General features: G+C 42.6%; 1 protein-coding gene across 3 annotated transcripts in view; it reads right to left on the reverse strand.

Annotated features, from left to right (window-relative positions):
- Positions 1-21,228, reverse strand: part of DNM3 (dynamin 3) — a 169,493-nt gene that overhangs the window by 9,571 nt on the left and 138,694 nt on the right. For all 3 annotated transcript variants that reach the window (XM_015636155.2, XM_015636154.2, XM_019007640.1), the window contains 3 exons: positions 14,259-14,423; positions 10,055-10,281; positions 9,221-9,454 (listed from right to left, as the gene is read on the reverse strand). In XM_015636155.2, the coding sequence (XP_015491641.1) occupies positions 9,221-9,454; positions 10,055-10,281; positions 14,259-14,423 (626 nt within the window). The remainder of the gene's footprint in view (positions 1-9,220; positions 9,455-10,054; positions 10,282-14,258; positions 14,424-21,228) is intronic.

Here is a 21,228-nt window from a genome sequence, read left to right on the forward strand (position 1 = left end):
AAACCGTTTGTAAAAGTTAGTGCTAAAGGGGCAGGAGATCATGGGTCCCCCCGGGGTTGAGTAAACGAGTCTGCAAAAAGAATCAGTTCTTCTAACTAGCACACATTAAGCAGACATAAAGAATTTAGCAATGAAAATTGTGGACTAAGTATGTATTTAATAACTCCCTGATGTTGCTGCAGAGACTCCTCCTTTGAAGAGCTCAGTGGGGTTTTGAACGGAGGGGAGCTCTTACCCCCGTGCAAAAACTTTGTAAAAAAGGAAAAGTCTTTACATTTATTTTTAACCTAAGCAGCAACCCCCATGTTTCCAGTTTTAAAAGAACTCCTAAAAGCTTTAGCTAGGCAAATGCAGAGCAAAAGAAACTAAATAAAGCAAGTCTAGACTTAAAATTCGATCAGAAACATATGGGAGTTCTTCGAGCCTTTGCCTTTTGAGACGTCCTATCGCTCCCCACACGGAGTGCACAAAATGTGCTTTCAGTAAAGCATGGCTGTAATTACCATGGGAGGCCCTGCTCGAAGATGGCTTCTCACAGCACAGCCAGAGGACTTCGAAATAAAAAGCTTTCATTTCCACTTATATTTGACATTCTTGCTTGCTTGTGACCACCAGAGAACACTTGTGGAAGGCATGCACAGAACTCTATTTTACGATACATCCTATAGATCTGAAGCTGTGAACAGAAGCCCATTATTCTCTCCCTTTTCCATCATCTTGGTTTCCCTATAACCCAGCCTTCTCGGCGTGCCCTGATACGTGACATCGTCCTTGTACAGTTTAACAAGGAAATACTTCAAACCTCTAAGCAGCTTTAAGACTGACTGCAGGCAAATTTGTTTTAGGTGACAGAACAAACCTGGATGTGAAGCATACAGTAAGAGGATAAACAGTGACTTACTGCAGGTGAGGAATAAATCTGCTTTCCTGTTTGGATGATTATTTAGAGAACTAAATTGCTTGATCTTGAAAAAGTTCAAATGCTTTGACTGGTTTTATTTTTATATTGATTCTCTGGTTTTCTCTGTTTCAGGAAGGACCTGAGAGACCCACACCCTCTATTCTTCCTGGTTCTTGTACCAACCTAACTTTTATATGACATCTCTCGATCTCCATCAGCCTCAGGAGGACAATCCAAACCAGAAGTGAAACTACTGTACCCACCATGCTTGAAAAACAGGCAAGACACAGTTTGTAGACGTAATTAGTCTTCAGTCTGTGCATGCTTAAACTTTGTCCTACAGCAGATGCAGCACACCTACTGCAGAGTGTCCCAAACATCAGCTTGGGAGCAAGGATTTGGAAGTGGGAAATCCAAGGGGGGGAAAAGGCACTTGATCCTAGTGACACAGGTCATAACAAAGCAGGAAAAGCAGAGAAAGGATGATGACATTAGGAGGAGTAAAGCAGGACACGGACAGGGATCAGGAGATGGTGATTGCGGGGGAAATGAGAAACCGCACGGAGTGGTGATGAAAGGAAAGAGGAGCTGGGGAATAACTGCCTGAGATGGTCCCTTAGCCCAGTGGAATGGTCCAAGAGAGTGAAAATTGCTCAGATTTGTTTCTGTACTGGAAAATGTCATTTTGTTAAACACAAAATACCAGTAGTAAGCGTTACCCACAGGCTCACTGTCGCTGGGCAGGTCAGGAAGGGAAGCCCTCAGGCACGGAGCACAGCTTCTGAGGGTGTCTGGTAATTCTGGAGCAGCTCTCCAGCTCAACTCAGGCTCTACAAATGCACAGAGGGCGTGCTCAGACTGCAGTGCCAGGGACTGGGCTGGCCCTACAGCTGAACCCCAAAACTGCAGATCACCCAGCTGCACAGTGCTCTCTCAGTGGAAGAATTTTTTTTGTGCAGTATAAGCAAGTTAAGATTATTAGACTATGCTGTTTTATCAGGTATCTGTTTCTTTTAAGTGAAAGAAACAAAACCAAAAAAAGAGTGAATGGGAAGAATGTGGCCTTCCACTGGTCACCACTGCACTGCAGCAGTATAAATCTCCATCAATTCAAAGGCTTGCACTGTTTAAAAGCACTGGGGTTAGTGAGGTTCCACTGTGTGTGATTTAACTTAATACAGATACTCCTTTCAGAGGCAAAGTGGTCCAAAATACGATGTTCCAGCAGAATAATTTATTATCCACAACTCAAGCTACGTTTTCTATATGACCATAATAAATTAACATCCATCACACACACATACAAATATATTGTATGTTTATGTGAACACTGCATTTTCAAATTAGTCATTTCAGGGAATTAATGTGTCATATGAAAAGCTCAGCTTGAATAAACACAAAATTAATTCAACGGAGTGACCGAGACAGACTATTATTCTTAAGAAACTGTGTGTTCTTGTTTGCCCTTCAGCAGGGAACATGTCAAGTAAGTAAGTGTGCAGTGCATCTGTGGAATACTGTCCCAATCTTTCAGAAACCCTGGGTTAGGATGGTCCAGAAGGTCACAAGTGGCCATAAAGAAGAGCAAGTTAGGAGTGCTGAGTGGGAATGTTCAGAATGCTGTTCTGGTTGTGGAAGATGACAACAGAAGGGCCACAAAATCAGCAGGAAGAACATCTGATCTCATCTCAGGAGCTGTGCACTGCTCTGTGTGTAGCTGCAGTTTGCCAGCAGTGTGAACCACATACTCCAGTTCAGAGCACATCTCTCTTCTTCCTTCCTACTCGGCTTTGACCTTCCTCTGCCTCATTGCCTCTCTCCTCTTGACTTACCTTGGAGCAAGAAAGGGAGAAAATGTCCTGGCTGTCACCTCCAGCTGGAGTTGCACCTCTTCTTGTCCATGATGCCAGCTAATGGGATTACCACAGTTGTTAATGGAGCCATGGAGTGCCCTCATTCACTACTGATCCAATACAGCTCACGGGGGCAGGACAGTTTAAAGACAGCTTTTCAAGATGCCTGCAGGTGCAGGAAGTTCAAATCATCACTGTTTCTCTCTGTTTACTCTCAGATGTTTTCTCTTCTAGCATAAGGCAGCCTAGAAATGCACTGCTTTCAGACAAGACAGGAATTCCCTGCTCAACACTGTCGCTCTAATCCTGCAATGCCTTCATGGCAACTATTATTAAACTACTCCGTTATGAAACTAAGTAATTTCTTGGGACAAAACACATCTTCAAGTTCCTGTATTTCTGTCAAACAACTGCTATTGCTTGATTCTACTTTCCTCAAGTAGGAGATGTTAAAAATTAAACCACCTCCTTCTACTAACAGTGTCTTGAGAGAGGAAAGGAAAAAAGAACCAAAACCAAACCAAACTCAAATTTTTTGCTAAAATTCATTCAGTGCATCAGCTTTGTTTGAAGACTGCACTTGCAACATCATCTTCATTCCAGAATTGCTTCTTTCAGTGCTTTTCAGGTTCCTTGTTTTTCTGTCTTCCCCCATCCTGCATCTCTTTAACTTACCCTTCCTCACCACATAGGTCTGGTCTAGACTGAGAGTAATGAAAAGCCATTTCACTGCCAGATCCTCTCTGCTGAACTTTTAGAGTGACTTGCAACAGTCCCAACTGAATATCACTTTGTTTTAAAACAATTTTTTGTTGAATAAGGCAGGAGCAAGTAGTTCAGGAACAACACTGGAGATGCTTACAGCTACCTGAGATGCAGTAGATAGATCAAACCTCAACCCTATGCAGAACAAGTCATTCTTCAGATACTTTTGTTCAACTGCCAGTGACAGTTTTGTGAACTGCCCATCACAAAATTCCTGGGCCACTGAAGATATGAACAGCCTGCCTCTGGCTGATGAAGGGAGATGCTGAGAGTCAGTGGCAGCAGACATGGTACCCAGGCTGTAAATGTCTGGCATCCCGTGAACTTTGTTCTCCTCCATCTTCAGGACAGTCATCTGGGGGAGAGGAATATAAAGGAAGGCAGTAACAAAATCCTACTGCCAGTCTGAAAGAGAGCCATCCTTTTAGGGGCAGCAATCACTGAAGCTCCTGCAGCAGAAGTGAAGACTCTCCTGCATCTCTCATGGCATTCCAGCTCAGGCAGCTGAAGAATCAGCTCTGTGCAAATGCCATTTCAAATTTCTCATGAATTTTGACTCCAGACTTGCTGTATTGTGACATTTTACATGTTTTTACAACCTGCTTTCTGGCCAAGCCCTCCAATACTTATCCTCATGAAGAATGCTCCTTCTTTCAGTGCTTTTGTTGTCCCTCTTCATTGCAGGGGGCTTGGACTAGATGACCTTTAAAGGTCCCTTTCAAACCAAATGATTCTGTGATTCTATTCTTGATTCTATTCCACGACCAAAGTTGCAAGATGAGCCCAGGTTTGCACATTGCTTGGGGAATGTGACTGCTCCAAGCAGTGGAGCTTGTGTTCCTGATGGGTGTCACAGCCACTGCCACCAGGCTGCTGCTAAGAAAGATTCCAAATATTGCATTCTGTGGTTTAAAAACTGTCTGAAAAACTCTAAAAGGCAGAAATGCCAAGGTGATAGATTTACAAAGGTGGCAGGGAAGGGATAAGTTGGAAAGAAACCAAGACAAGATGGTGAGAAGGAAAGGAAGGAGTACGTGGGGAAGGGAGACAAATGTACCAGGCAGGAAACCAAGTGAAAGGAGGAGGTGAAAGAGGAAGCAAACAGGATGGTCAAGAAAGGGACAGAGAGGGAAAGGCTGAGAAAAAAGGGGAAACAGTGAAAAAGGACCCAGTGGAGGAGGGGAAAGTGCAGAGCTTCTTTCTAAGAGATAAGGGAAAATAAATGGAGTCTGCTGCTGCTTGAAGCAGCCAACAGCAGAAGTAACATATTACTGGGTGTGCATTTCAACAAGAAATGTACTTTAGACTGGTAACAAATTACACAGGGCTGTCTTCCTTCTGGGCAGAAATCACAGAAATAATAACTGATATTCTCGTAAGTCTTGTGACTTTGGGGTCCTCAGACAGGCAGAGTTGGAAACACACTGACTACAGAAGGGCAGTATTCCCCCCTGGGAGGGGCTCTGGCTTTGCCTGTGTAGCTGTATATTCTTTTGCTCACAGACATGAGATGAAGAATGAAATTAAATTATTCTTTGGCTTTCTTTTCTCCTGAGGTTCAGCAGGATTTTGAATTCTGTCCATGTAACACTTATGTCTCTTTGCCTGCAAGAAACAATCCTAATTGCAGACTTTACTTTTTGAATATAACTTCTGCCAAAGATCCATTCAAAGAGGACAGAGAGCTGTGCTCTCCTACTTGGGTGTTCAGATTAAGATCATCCAAGTCAGCATGCAAACACTCTAAGGTGGGCTCTCACTCATCCTGCCAGAAGAATTTGGTGCAATGACTATTTGATTGCAGTTTATATTCCATTAAAAAATACAGTAGTAAGCTTTTAAGGCTGCAAGGTCAATCTTTCAGGAGAAAGAAGATTCCCAGGCTCAGGCAGGATAACCCTTCTGGCCTTATATGCCTATGCACTATGACAGATTTTATTCAGAGGATCATATGCAATTTTTGCACAGAATCCCCTTATCATTCAATGCACAGGGTTAGACATTTCATGAAATCTTTTCAAAGAACTCTAATCCATAAAAATCCATCAGAGAAAACTTCATGAATGGTTGATATTTGGCAATCAAAGAGTTGAGTGGGAGCCTGTGGGCTGGGAGAAGTCAGCCAGTAATGCTTTCTGCACTGATCCTGACTTGGTCTGAAAATTTCTAATTACTGTCAGGTAAAAAAATACCTTTTTGTGCCAGTCTGGCAGAAATATGTAATGATGGCTTACAACCTAGATTAGCTACCAACACAGCAGTGAAGAAATTGGCCTCGGTGGCATTACAAAGGGGAGCTGCAGAGCTGCCACCAGCCCTTTCCTGCTGGCTGGCTGTGGGTGGGAGTAAATTGTAGGGACAGTATGTGAGCAGCACAACGTGAATTCTCTCCCCAAGAGAGAATAATGTCTTGCCTCAGGTGTTAAAGAGCAGCCCCAGCCTGCCTGAGGGTGACACAAGTGCTCCAGAGCTTCACATCCTGGGGGTCACATTTGTTTCAGTGATAAAGTGAGGAACCATCTGTGGGGCAGTGTTGGGAAAGCCTTGGTGAATCCACAAGATTCAGAGCAGGACACAGGGAGAAAAGGGCAGCACCCTTCCACCCGCCCCACAAACACCAGGGCCTTTGCTGCCAGCAGAAAAAACATTGCCAATTCAATTGTTTTCCTCGTGCCAAGCTGAGATTCCCATTCAGGACATTTAAAAGCTAAATATCAAGCATCCACAGTAGAACTTAAATTGGTCGAGATCAGCCTTTCCACACAGGCAGGCAAACACACATCAGGGTAAGCTGAAGTGCTTCTAGTGCCTGCCTAAAGCTGTCTCACCAAAGCAAGCACACAGCTGCATTTTCTTTCAAAATACTACTGAAGCCTTTTAAGAGAGAGGGGTAATAATCCAGATTCTGACAGTGGGGAATATTTCACAAATCATATATGCTTTGGCATCAAGCCCTTAAAGCCAGGGGCCTTTACTCACAGGCTTTGCTGGGAGAGATCCACCCACCTCAAGTGGGATTAATTAAAAGAGGCATGTATCATGCAAATAGTTTCTGTTTCCTTACAGAAATATTCAGAGCACATAACCCAAACCAGCTTTAGAATCAGAGCGAAGCAGGGAAGAAAATGATTTCCTGCTCTCCTAGCTCTTTTCCTTTCCCTGTACATTAAGGGAAGAACAGTGAGAAAATGCTGAGAGCTCACCATTTCTGTACAATTCCTTTGATTAAATGCTAATAAAGTAGAAGAAAATAATTGTGTTTTCAAGGACAGGGGCTGTATCTCACAGTAAGGTGCCAAATTTTCCTCACCAAACGTGTGCTAAATCTGTTCATTGGACAAGGACACAATCCAAGTCTTAACCCCTGAAAATGATCTTTTTTTTCTTAAGGCAGAACAGGAGAAAATAGGAACTTTGTATTTCTTCAGCATGTCAGGATTTTCAGCTCCATGTGACAGGGACAGGGGCTGCAACAGAAAGCTCCTCTGGAAAATGAGATAAACTTAAAAAAGACTACTTTCTCCTCAGGAAGCTAAACTATTTCCCTAGATAAGAGCGATCCCAACACTTCAAGGAATCACTGCAGAAAATGGTGGTGGAACAATCAGAGCACAGAGCTCCAGTTCAAAAAATAAGTCACAGAAAAAGCTCAAGTTTCCACAAGAACTCTTCCTCAAAACTCCTTTTTTCCCCTTTAATATCTCAGACCCATTTTCTGAGTCAATTTCCTATGATCCTGCAAAGGCTGTTATTAAAACCAGACCAAGCGTAGCTGAAATTCCAGGGCTCCAGAGAAACATTTCATAGGCGCAGGAGCTGGCCACACTGTCCCCCTCAGGTGATTTCCCCTGCAGCCCCTTCCCTGAGATTTCCTCCCTCCAAGTTTAGTCAGCAGGAGAAACCTGAAGTTTTGGCAGAATGGTGAAAACCCTCCCTTCATTCTTCAGCAGTTGAGATTTTTTTTTTTTCTGTCTGAGGCTTTCGTAGCTCTAAAAAAGAGAACTAGGATCCAGTCCAGAAGATGTGTATTGCAGATTATTTTTTTCCACAAAAATGTCAGGCAGTCTCACATTCAATTCAGTATCCAGCTACAGTATTTTAAAATCACTGACCTCCTTTATCCGCCACTGCTTTTCATGCCACCAGTGGCGCTCCCGAACCGAGTCGTTCCCAGGCTGCTTACCCATGTGTCTTTTGAGTGCTAGAAAATTCCTTTCTGGTCTCCATCCCACCTATCACTTTGGCATGAAAAAGATGATCATCAGACATGCTCTTGGCAAGGCACCGGGGAAAGCAGCGTCCATGCACGAGCACGGCGGGCGGGGGGAAGGAGCCGCGCTGGTTTGCGGGGGTCGGGAGCCGTGGTTCTCTCTGGCAGCACAGCTGGCAAACTGCACTTCATCCCTGCAGCACATCTGGCCTCTGATGGCACAGAGGAAACAGCAGGGCCAGCACCCTTTGGCTCAGCTTCTCCCACAGAGGGGATGATCCTTGGGCTTCTTCCCTTCCAGCAATAAGTTTGGAAAGGCAATTCCAGGTTTGTCCCCAGCGGTCCCTACTGCAAGCTACAGGATACCCACTAAGGTCAAAGAGTTCTTCATTGATGCAACAATGCCCTTTTCATAGCAAATTTATAAAAATACTTCATTCCTTTGATATACCTCATTTATTTATGCTTTCTATTATAAAGGGTAATTATATTAGAAACACTGAGCCTCAAATTTAAGTTACTGACAACTACGACAGATCTCACCTATTTAAAAGAAAATTCACCTCCAAAGCTTTTCTTCTCAATTACCATTTTTAAAATTGAAAATGTGCACATTTTATTTTTGTTCCTATTTAGCTGGCCCTTTTTTTCCCCAAACTGTGAGTACTTTCAATGTAACAGTTAATTTATCAAAAAATGGAGAAACCTCTTTGTTCCAACATTGCCTTATCTGCCCACGCCTCTCATAATTTAGAAAGTTAATGAATCCCTCAGAATCCGAGGTTTTTATATATATATGTATATATATAAGTGATTATGTGTATTACATCATTGTGAAAATAAACATTAAGGACATTCTATTCATATAACTTATATAAAAAAGCAGTTAATGCCATAGAAAATTATACAATATGCAAAGCTACTTTAAAAGGTCCTGCTAAATGCAAAGCTCTGGCAAGGAAAGGAAATAATACACTGAAGATAATCTTGTTCCATAACTAATTGCTTGGTACCATATGATGTACTCTGTCAGACAACTAGGGACTGGAAATGACTGGCCTTGTGGGACAAGTTTGTTCCACTGGTTCTACAAGAACTGCTCTTGTTCTCTGCCAGGAGAGCCCTTGCTTCCTCTGGTGAGGGTTCAGAAGGGCAGAAGTGAAGAGCTCTACCCCTGTCCCTCTCCTGGTGGGGGAAGGTGACTTCTCTCAACCAGAACTGGAGTTCTTCATGTAAGCCAATCAGGGTCTTCCAACTGACTGACTAGAATTTTTTAAATGAAAGAAATCTCCCTATCTTTTCCAACAATTTAAAAAATTTAAAAATCCCTTCCCTCAAACCCTTTTGACCGTGCAGGGAATGCCCAGTTTTGCTTTGCCACAAGACTTTCTCTACGACAGCGCTCGCCTTCCCGCCCACGTAGCGGCTCAGAGTCTGTGTTGTGCCAGAGGGAGAGAACCACGCCACCACCAGCAACTCCCAACTTCTTACCTTGGCACGCTGGGAGGAGCCCGGCTGGGCCGAGAGGGAACCTGGGGAGGTCCTCCATGGGCATCAGCGCTGGGAAACGGAGGCAGAGCTCCAGGGCGGAACGGGACTGGGGGAGCCCCCGACTGAGGGCCTGGAGAGGGGATTGCAGGAGCGGGTCCTCGGCCAGATAAGGGTCTGGTTGGGGGATTGTTCAGTGTAGGTCTCCTCGGAGTTGAAGGACTTGGAGGAGGTGATCTGGTGAAATAGCAGAGATTTTAGAAGTTCAGTAAGGTGGGGGTTCGGGTTTTGGGTTTTCTTTGATGTATTTTATTTTACTTTAAACAAAAGTTGAAACCTATGACAGATGTTTTTTACTGGCATTTTCCTCTGCTGTCAGTGTCAGAGGATCACATACGATTAAATCTCACGTGTTTCCCACTGACAACATACAAGCAGAGTGGTAAATATAATGGATTTTATTATTCAAGTCCTAATAATGTTTTGATAAGTGGAATTTCTAGGACACGGAGCCTGAGATGCTGAATTATTTTAACAGCTTGCAAAGGGAGGCCAAGTGGATACACAAATGGGGTGATAGAAACAGCTGCTATTTGAAGCATCAGAAAAGCTGTAACTCCACTGGATGATCTTTTGCAAGGCAAATATCCTGTCTGGTGCTCACAGAAACATCCCCCAGAACAGGCATAGATGGGAAAATGTTTTCATTTTCCTCACAGATGTCATTAAGACCTGGAAGAACATCTTCCCCAAAAGACAGGCAGGGAGTGAGCTCCTGATGCTGACTCCATCAGCCTGTCCTGAATTTGGTGGTGATGCAGATTTGAGGCTCCTCACCTGCGTGCCTGCTGAAGCCACGAGTCGTCGACAGGAGGGGGAGCAGGGGTGGAGACCGTGCTGGTGCTGATGTCCCCGATGATGGCCAGAGCCTCCTTCAGGGCCTGGTACATGCGCAGGGTCTCGTCCCGCCGCTGCGCCTGCTCCGCCGACTCCTCCATCAGAGTGTTCTGGTCCTCAGAAGAATACAGGTGAGCCAGCAGCTCTGCATTGATAAATTCTTTTACCTATTTCATCACACACACACACAAAAAAAAAATAAAATAAATAAAAATCCAAACCACCAAAGAAATAAAAATCTCTATGGAAAATATAATGCTGAACAAATCCAGGGGGAGATCAATGGAAGCAGGAGGTTAAATCAGTTTCTCTCACTACCTTACACCAGTTCTCTGCAATTCTGTATCTCTGAGATGACACCTCTGCTTACAGTTCATTTCTAACAGGTTTCCCAACAGCTCCCAGGAGCCAGCTGGCATTCTGGGTCATTTCTAAAGGGCTGACTGGGAAGTAAATGGCAGTACCATCATATATAAATTCCCCAGGGAATGGGAATTTCCAGGTTTTATGACATACCTGTCAATTACTTTCTTAGCAACAATTTACCCTACTGTAGACAGTGTCTTTCATTTCCAACAAGACTGTCAGATTCTGAATTACCCATCCACACACATTCAAATTGAAGGGAGAAGTCTCCAAGTAATCTAATTTACTATATTGATTTCCTGCTATGCCTGCCCTGGTTATGGAAACCTGGGCCACATTAGGAGACATAAAAAGCTAGAGGTACTCCGATTAAATAAGACTGTGGTAAATAGACCAACTGCTGACCTACTAAATCCTTGCATTTGAGACTTTTGTTGCTGTTCTGATCTATTTCTCATCTGGTGCTTTGCTCTATAAAGTTTTTTTGAGCTGGAGATACTGAGGATAATACATTCCCAGGATTCTGATTACATAAACCTGAGCTCCGTTCGCACATGGGTTTGTGCTAGTTTTGTGATTTAAAGCCTGACAGCAAGACTAAGGCAATGTTTGTGTTTAGAGGTCAGTGAGAGCAGTCACACAGTGCAGGCATGGGACCCTTCCTGGTCACCAGCAAGGAGCAGGCAGCCAGGACAGACCTCACAGGGAAACAAAACCATATTGCCTGGCCTTGGCTGTCAGTTCCCATTCACGTATGACAGGAGATGCACCAATTCTTAGCAAAGCTTGCAAAACTTTTCCATGAGTTTCACGCTGTTTTCCAGTAGATGGTACTGATCAAGAGCCAGAGTACACTACTTTCCTTGTGATTGCCAAAAACTCCACATTAAAAACATATCGTAGTTAAACAGCATCACATTCTGCTCGATGAAATGAGCATTTTAATGGCATCACTTCAAAAAAAGAAGTCCTAAAATTAGATTAAGGCCAGAGCTGATTGTAAACGCATTGTTAAACCACAAATATCTTACAGTTTGAAAAAAATCAGCCTGTGACAATTATCATGAGAGGTCCCTGTCTGTCACTGGCAGAGGATTTGAGTAAATCCCTGAACTCCTCTGGAAAGGGAAGACTGCTTTGTTAAGGATGGTTCTTGGATCAGCCTCCTGTGCTGTACCAGACAGAGGAACATCTTCCACCAGAGCCACTTTCTCCAGCTTGGAAATGGAAGGGAAAGTGATGCTTACTCATGTTTGTTCCTCTCTGGAAAGCAGACTCCCAGGAATGATTTAAAACCTTTTCCTTCACAGACATCAGGCCTGCAGTCAAAGCTGAACCGTAGCAAGCACCCAAATGCCAGATCTGCCCTGGCACTCTGGAATGGGGAAGACAACACACAGCACTGCCTCAAATGCAAGCACAACCCATTCCCTGAGCTGCAGCTTGCCACTAACAAGTCCTCTAGAGTTTTTCTCCCCAGCTGAGATCACTATCAGCACTGTTTATGGAGCATTCATTGACTACTCTTAAGACCACCCTTCTTGTATAATCCAGGATACCAAGGCACCATGAGCTACAAATTTGTGTACGTGTGTTTAGTTTGGGCATGTTTGAATTGGTAATGGTAACTCAATGCAATTCTGTGTGGTAGATGTATTTTCCTTTAATGTAATCAACATCCAGCCTAGGGGAAGAACAAGGATGCACTTGGAATACAATAATCTAGGCTTAGGCCCCAAACTATGCACAGGGACAGCATCTAATTATTTTCTCTACATTGAGTTTGAATCTGATACTTTCCTTGAATTATAACTACTTGTTTATGGGCCCACAAAGTGGAAAGGAAGTTCTAGGAAAACTTGGGAGGTTGCAATTGTCATGGAAACAAATTCCTTGGGATCGATTTGTTTCCAGAGGTTTGGAGGCAACATGATGGGGCAGCAGAAAATACAGAGTATGTTCATTCAGGGGGAGGGAGGGTGTTTTCACTTAACTCCTGGTGGATGGGTTGGACTTCTGAATACTCCAAGGAACTTAACAGGACCCACCTTCCATCACAGCTCTGCTCCTTTCCAGACCTTTGCATAACCTTTTGGCAGGGCTCAACACTCTTAATTCAACCATTTCTTTCTCTTTTCAATAACCCTGATTTTTAAAAATTGCTATTTTTATTGTATTCAATATGGTATTTTACTGCCTATGCTGTACAGAAACAAATTCATTAATGCTTGTAGTGTTACTCTTCACAGCTCTTTCAAATTTTTTCTTTGCCACAGATTTAAACTCTGGGATGGAGGTGTAGGCCTCAGCTCACTAGGAAGCCCAAATGCAGCTTGGGACCATGAGGTCAGCTGAAATGTAGCTGATGTTTTAGTGTGTGGTTTCTGTGTGCCAGCCTGGCAGGCTTTATCAATGTCACCAACAGCTGATGAGACTGAAAGCACAAAATCTTCCAGTAATCTACTTCTGAGGGACGCACACACTTCAGAGACCCCTAAATGATTCCAGATGAGGAGGTGAGTGGCAGAAAATTTAATGTAAGCTTTCAAAAGCAACTGCTCACTGAGCTCTGCTGTTTATGAAATGAAAGCTAAACCCCAGCCTTTTCCAAGGGCACTGGAGATAGGCTAAGTCAAAGCAGCAGGCTGCTAGCAGTGATCTGAAAAGAGCAGTGAGGACACACACTCAACTTATGAAATCTACAGCATGGCTGATTTCCAGAAAACAGGGCAGCTCCATTGTTCCCATGGTTTTTTTTAGAACTTCACCCATAACTGGAGCATTACCTAGATCCTGACTCCCCTAAACCTGAAGAAGTTAATGAAAAATCTCTTGCCCTCGTGCAAAAATTCTGCTCATATTAAATACGCCAAGAAATCCCACTGAAATTTCCTGTCCAACCACCTAACTCTTAAGTGCAACACAAATTCCACAGGGCTAATGAAATCCATCAGATGAAGGCTAGAGGTGGCTCTGAGTCAAAAGTAAATGCTACCTTCTAATCACATTTGCCTCACAGCATATTGCACTTGTAAAGGCTGATTGGTTTGATGACCTCTCAGAAATGCTGCTGCTCACAACTAGCAGGGGCTGTGCTTCCCACTAATAATTTATATGGCAGCAGGGGCACTAATATTAAGCTTAGTTTTCAACAAGGTCCATTCAGAACTCTGCCAAGATCCCACTGCAGTGGAAAAACAATGGTATCTCAAAGCTGTTTTGTTAACCAAATAATCTTCAGATCTAAGAAAGACACACACAATAAATCAACCAACCACATCTGCTTATCTAAACAACAGTGTCCAAAGCTTCCAGATTTATTCCTTGAAAATAGTAACCTGAAAATATAAAGAAACCTAAACAAAATAAGAACTGCTTTATGAACCCGTGACAAAGGCTGAAGATTGAAAATCAAGGGAAGCACAACTCTGCTCTGCTGCTCTCACAGGCTGCCCACACAGAGCTCCCAATTCCTTTTCCTGTTATATCTAAACCACCCCCACCCCGAGTTACCTTTAAATAATAACTTATGTTCTGATTAAAATTAAATTAATTCAGTCTTTAGGATTTGGGGATAAGCACTCAAGGCAGTGTGCCAGCCTTTGAGAAGGCTGCAGAACTTCCAAGTACTATGGAATACTGGAATATTTTGTCTACAAATGTGACATTTATTCTTCTCTCTAGTACCTGCTGTTGCTGTTCTATTCCAGAGGTGTGTTTGAGAGTGAGAGATTTGACAGACACATTGAATTAATTTAGAACCATGGATTCTACTTACATTATTGATCATGAGGTGCATGATTGTTTTCGGTATCAAATCTCGGATACATTTGTTAATAATAGACATGTAGGAGTCCACAAGATTTCGAATTGTCTCCACCTGTCTTTCCAGCTGGGGGTCCATTGAAAAATTATCTGCTTGGCCATTCTCTTCAGTTTCAGTCTAGAAAGCAGAAAAAAAATAAAAAAAATTCTTTCAAATTTCAGTAAACTTGAAATATATTGGGGGAAAAACTCCTGGACTTAAACTGTAGCAATCCAGCAACATAACTCTGTATACAAAGACTATCCACAGGTTAAAATATGAAGTCTTGGCCTGTTTAACATTAGTATTCAGCACCATGAACTTATCTTTAATGCCAAATGAGACTTTTTGCACAAAGTACATCTATGAATTTCCACACAAATTTCTAACTTTATGTTAAACAAAGTTTAGTAAAGACAATAAAGAGTAAAGACTCACAGTGGTAAATGTCACATCAAGAGATTCTCTCAGATCACTTACTGAAATACTTATTATCAAATCTTTTACCATTCACATTCAGCCAGCTGGACCCATGCAAGAAAGCAGCACCACAAGTCTGGATTTTGAGTTTTACCCTGAGGTGGGTTAAACCCACCCCTCTTATTTAAGGCTGACCCATTTGTGACAAATTTTGTCACAAAAAATCTGAGATCAGTCTCAGACTTGTTAGATGTGAATAGCACCTATATAAACAAAGAATTTATAAAAGATAACAGCAAAAGCATCATTGCTTCCAATGCTCAAGGCTGGATTATGTATTTGAGGTCTCTTTTTCATTGGACAGAAATAAACCTTATTTGCATGTAAACAGCTAATTAAATACCAGGAACTTAAAACAGACCTAATTAAATACCAGGAACTTTAACTGGAAGCTAAAAGGTCTATACTTGGCTTCAGTCTGGCCTGTATAAATATAGGAAAACCTTAAAGAAAAAGTAGTAGCCTTTTTGGTGAAAATCAGACTGCTGTCTGAGGCTCTAAGATGCCAAAAGAATGGAATTTCTACCCAGACAGTACAAAGAACAACGTTCCCCAAACTCTGATATAATAATTCATCCTGAAAACAATCCCCAGATCATTATTAGCACAAACTATAAAAATATAAAACTGTTCTGTGGGTATTTAGAAGCATAAAATCCTAGAGTCACAAAGTGCTTTGGGTTGGCCTTGCAGCTCATCTCCTTCCAGGCAGGGACACCTCCCACCAGCCCAGGTTGCTCATCCAGCCTGGCCTTGCACGTGAAGAACACAAAGAAACAGAAAGCACTGCAAAAACTGAAGAAGCCAATGAGAAGAACAAGTTCTGTATCAGCCCTGCCAGCACAGCTCCATTCACAACAGAGCTTTTTGCTAAAACTGGCACGTGCCTGGTGCTTTAAAGATTTCTGGAGCAGCTGAGATCGGTATCAAAGCCACCAGTGAAAGGCCATTAGTGCTAAATATGCAAACATGTCACCAAAGAGGCTTCTCCCTGCAGGAAACTGGGCCAAGAAGGGATTCCTGGTTTCATGTCCTAGTGCAGGGTCTGCTGCTGCTCACACAGATAAACCACTTGTAACCTTTTATACAGCTTGGCCAGTCCAGCCCAAATGAAATGGTGTGCTTGTGATGGGTTTGAGTTTTGTTAAGAAATAAAACCCCATGTACCATGTAGAAACAAAACAGAGTGTTTGTAAGAGAGCTTGCAAAAGTACAGGTGAATTACTGGAAAAGCAGATGATCTTTAAAAATAATTAGAAGTGCTTCCTGAAAATCTTGTGAGTGTGGAAGATGCTGAACAAGCTCTTGATGAAAACAGGGTTTTCAATGCTGTAACACTGGTAGGCACTACCTTATAAACCTTAATCTTTTTGTTAATAAACTGCATATAGCCAAAAATCACAGTGCAAAGATTATTTTCCTTAGCCTCCATGTCTAAAGAAAAAAAAAAAATAATGGTAATTTTCCTTGTGAAATACCAATTCAATAAAAAATCATACATCTATCATATATCTGCAGAATTTAGGCAAGTAACTGTAGACCAAAAATGCCCCCTCCCCACTTCCCCTGTATTTCACATCTATTCTCTTTCTTTTCTTCTTTGCTGTCTATATAAAGTGCAGTTTATTCATGTATTTTTTTTCCTTTTATTTTTTTTTCACTCTTTAAATTACAGATTGCAGTAAGATTCCTAACTGGCTAAGCAGCAAAGTGACAGATGTTTATCATTATCCTCATCAAGAGAATGTAAAGTAAAAATAGTAATTTGTCTCTGATCTCTAAGGCAAAGGGTAAGAGTCTCTTGTTTGAAACTGTAACAGAGCTGACTTCATACTGTTGATTTATTTTCTCTGAAATCAAAAAAGATCAATCCTTCATGACTTTACAGTAATTTATTATGAAAGCTTCTGGCCATAGTATTTCTAATGATTTGATGTCTCAACTGAAGGCTTTTCATGCCAGAAACCATCTTGTTTGCATCGCATCATGCAGATGGAAATCTGCTTCCAGCACATTTCTGTGCCCTCCAGGACACCTCCAAGCATTAAAAAGCTTTCTTTGCTCAGCAGCCTCTGCTCTGTGCCAGCAGCAGCAGCCAGAAGTGAGGTTGTCTGGTAAGGCTGGGCATCACAAGTGACAGAGATGCCCTTTTCCACCTCCAGGCCATTCTTTCACAACAGCTCTTGTCTCTCTGAGCCTCACAGTGACTCCACCTTCAGCCCAAGCCCCTGCCACCCTTTCTTACAGCACTCAAAGTCTGCTCAATGAATAAACCCAAATCAAACACAGGAGCAAACCCTCCCAGCTTCCTGACCACTGCAGGAGAGGAGAAGGAAGAAGGTTCAAACACATTTCCATGCCTCCTTTCCCAGCAGCCAAGGCAGCCCCAGCCCTTTCAGCTCCTCATCCCAAGCCAGAACTCACTAATTCCAACACCAAGTGTTACATGACAGCACATGAATCTGGACTAAGTTTTTAGTCAGTTGACTCTTGCTTAATACTGCTATTAATTGTTGACAGGAAAGGAATCTTACTACTTCAAAGGAATGCAAATGCAATCACTTTAGGGAGTTCTGTAAACCTCCAACAAAGAAGCTAAGGAAGAAGCTAGAATGCTAAAAAACAGCTAAAGGAAATGAATTCATCTGGGAAAACTCTAAATCAGGGTATGTGATGAAAACACAGCAAGGCTACAAGGAAGCAACAGGTGAAAAAACCACAGATGAAGAGAAGCCAGTGTGGGAGCCAGGGTGGTGCTTCCATGAAACCTTCCACACAGCCACAGACATCCTTCCCTTCTGCTCCCTGCACCTTAGGAGATGCAAAATATCCATCCCCTGCACTCTGCTGTGCTCTCACCTGTCTTTCAGAAGCTGCTCTGTGATCCCTGCATAAAGAGCTGCTACTGAAACCCAAGGTACACCACTGCTCCTCTGCAACTTCCCTGCATTTAGACACCTCCTGTACTAAGAGTGTGTTAAGGATTAACTAATGTATCTTACAAGAGCAGACTAAAAACTGCCTGTGAAATCCAAACCACTTAAGTTTGTGGGAATTTTACTGCTGGCTGCAGTGGGAATAGGATTTCATCCTTTCTTCCAGAAAAGTTATTGATCTTCTGAAGATTGGAAACTCTCTGCTGCAGGGGGAATGATTTAGTGTGGTTCTGGGGATGCAGGCACGAGGAACTGTGTGCAATCCAAAACAAAGGAGTAATACCTTAGGATATCAGGGTCATTCTTCTGATTGTAGAAATTATAAGCAAGTTCATAAGGAATGTCCCAGGGAAACTTAATGAAAAGTGATTCCTTTTAAAATTCACAGCAAAACTGGGTAACACACTGAAAACAGTCCTGAGCTGGCCACACAGAGAGAGCAATACTTCTAATTTCCATGATTTCATTACATTCAGGGCAGCTGCCAGCATATTTAAGCATGTCTTGTATAACATTCCTGATGTCAGTTCCAAGAAGGAGCATTTGTCTAGCATTTTCATTAGAGAAGTGTATCAACCAATTTTCTGTAATCAAAGAGCCATTCTATTAACAATGACCACGAGGAAGCAGACTGGAAGGTAACTGACTCAAGGGTAAAAATCAGAGCAGCAGCAAAGCCATGCTCTGTGCAGTAAGAAATATGTCCATGGCTGCAGGAAGAAATGGCTCATTTAAAAGCTGCTTTCAGCTCTTTCATTTACAGTTCCAAGTTCATAACAACAACGACCACCTGAGAATTAATTATGCCAGCCAGATTAATTCACAGCTGCTGAAAATACATATAAAATCTGTTTTATGTATTCCTGTCCAAGTAAGTTTTTTCTTTAATGCACCAACACTCAGCACACTGCAGTTGTCCTAACCCCCCCTGCTTTTCCCTAAATCTTTACAATTGATTCTCTCTTCATTGCAGTTTGATGCTGGATATGTAATTTAGCTGAGATCCTCTCAGCTGTACATAGTGTGCCTTTTGCCAGAGGACTGCTGAAACCACATGATGGCTTCACACAGTGAGGTTTTCTTACTGGAAGGAACCACAAGTAAATGACAATACATTACTTTTGTGTATTTACAACAAAGCAAGCAGCAGAAAAAGAACACTTCCCGGGTAGCTTGGAAGCTGGCCTTTTCCCTCACAGAGGGTGACTTTGCCACTCTCTTCCATGCTTTCAGCATGTCCTGACTTTGTACTGCTGCTCCCTTTCGTGAGCCACCCACAGGCTGCTCCTTTCAGCTGCTGTGCCTCCATGAGCAGCCCTGAACTGCTCCAAGCAGAGGTTCTGATTCCCTCACACACCCCATCTCTCTCACTTCACAGCTCCCAGAAGAATGAGTGCAATTTGCTTCACAAGTATTTCACTCTCCAGATTAGCCTGAGCCATCAATTACTCTGATTCTTCTCTGTGGATCCAGACACTGCCCAGTTCAGACCATCAGCTAAATCCTCCTGCAGAATCCACACACTGTTCCCCAGGTGCCTCCATGGCTTTAACCATCCCAGATCCTGTCAGGCTCTCTCCCCCTGCCTCATTCCATCATGAAGCTGATTTGGAGCTGTGAGACTGAGAAGAATGATGTATTACCAGAACTCCAAGAAATCTGGATTTACTTCCATCTCACAGTTCTTAATAGATTGAATGGCAAATCAATCCAATCTCCTTTTAGAGCAGGGATTCAGATCTTAGGGTTAATAACACAGATACCACCCATTTCAGACTTCAGCAAAGCTTTCTGACACAATCTCAAGTGACATTTTCATTAATGGAAGTGTGCTTTCCCTGCAGTTTCTCTTGGATGCTCATTGCCATAGAAAAGCTGTCAATGGCTTGCTGGAAACTGGAGAACTCTATCAAGGGGACTTTCATATGGGCTGTGGTTTATAATGTGCTTATTAAAGTCTTAATGCTCAGGATGGTGGGTTATAGCCTGGGTTTACTACATGAATGAGAATGAGAAGAAACTGGAAGGGGATGTAGACAAGTTAGATGACAGGACCAGAGTTCACAACAGCCTAGAGAAACAGGTTGAAAATCTAGATGAATTCATTGTGAATGGGAAGTATTTGACTTTACACATTCTCCTCAGCTGGAAGGGTGTCACACTGTGACAAAGTGACCACACAGACTCTCCAGTTTTATTCTTCCAGATCTTTTCTAGACAGCTCTGAGCAGGTCTGAGAAGGTAAAACTCTCATTGCTCATGAAACCAACCCATCACCATCACTGGGCAGCTGGAACAACACCCCTGGGCCGTTTCTGACAATCAAACAACAAGGAACAAACAACACCTGCAAAGGTTGTTTTCCTTCTCCAAGGACTGCTGGGATTCCTTCTTATGATTTCTCAGGCCAGAGGGAGAGAGCTGTGTGACTCAGTTTCCCACAGGCTCAAGCTAGTGCCTGAAGCCTCAAAATCTCTTATTTGAGCACTGTCAGTCCTCACAGAAGGGACCCACACAAGGATCATCAAGTCCAACCCTTGGCCCTGCACAGGACACCCCAAGAATGCCACCATGGGGTTCCTTAGGCAGGAATAAATCATTTATAAACACAGAGTGTGAGAATGGCCACTTCAGGAGCAGTTCAGCAGAAAAGGAGCTGTGGCCACAGTGCAACATAAACTGAGCATGAGTCAATAAATGTCTGGCTACTATGAAATCAGCACAAGAATTGTGCATCCAGTGCTGCTTATTGCACCACCAGAAATTTAAGGAACATTTTGAGAGTGTCCACAGGAGCCCATTGAATATTGCTCAGGGCTCTGTAAAATATTACCTGAAGGCAAAAGGTAAGATAAATTAGGATTGAAGTGTTCAAAAGAAATCACTTGTGGAAGGGTAGAGATGAATGTCTTTGCAAACACCAAAATATGTCAAATAAGTATTTGGAAAGTGTTATATGGTAAACACAGTGAAGCACAGCAATAGATGGACCAGGAGAGCTGCAAATCTCTTCCAAGGATTAGAGCAGCATCCCTTAAGAAAAAACCTAGGTACAGAGATTTTTCCTTGAGAAATAGGCAGCCTCTCACATCCCTTCCATCCAGAGGGTGCTGCTGGGTGCAGAGTGGTGTGAAATTGCCCACCACATTGCAACAAGAAGAGGGATTCCTGAAAATACCAAAACAATTAAAATAAAATTTAAAAAAATAAATTACAGTATCTTCTACTTTTTGTTGTGTGCAAAAATCGAGTAAAAAATCAAACCTTGGTGTGAATGGCTTTCTCCCCTCAAAGAATCTGCACTTCAGTTTCACCATGTGCTGCCATGTACACCTCTCACACAAAGGACTTTTACATAACCCACCCTGCACTGCAAGTTTTGACTGGGGGCCAACAGCTGCTTCATGCCTTTCAGAAGAGACTGCTGGACAAGCAAAAGCAGAGAGGCTGGCATAAGGAAAACAGCACCTTTGTTTATAAAACAAATACTACTTTGGAATTTGCAAACTTTTCAGTCAAAGAATTTC

The sequence above is a fragment of the Parus major genome, chromosome 8 (assembly GCF_001522545.3).
Source record: "Parus major isolate Abel chromosome 8, Parus_major1.1, whole genome shotgun sequence".
Taxonomy (NCBI): Eukaryota; Metazoa; Chordata; class Aves; order Passeriformes; family Paridae; genus Parus; species Parus major.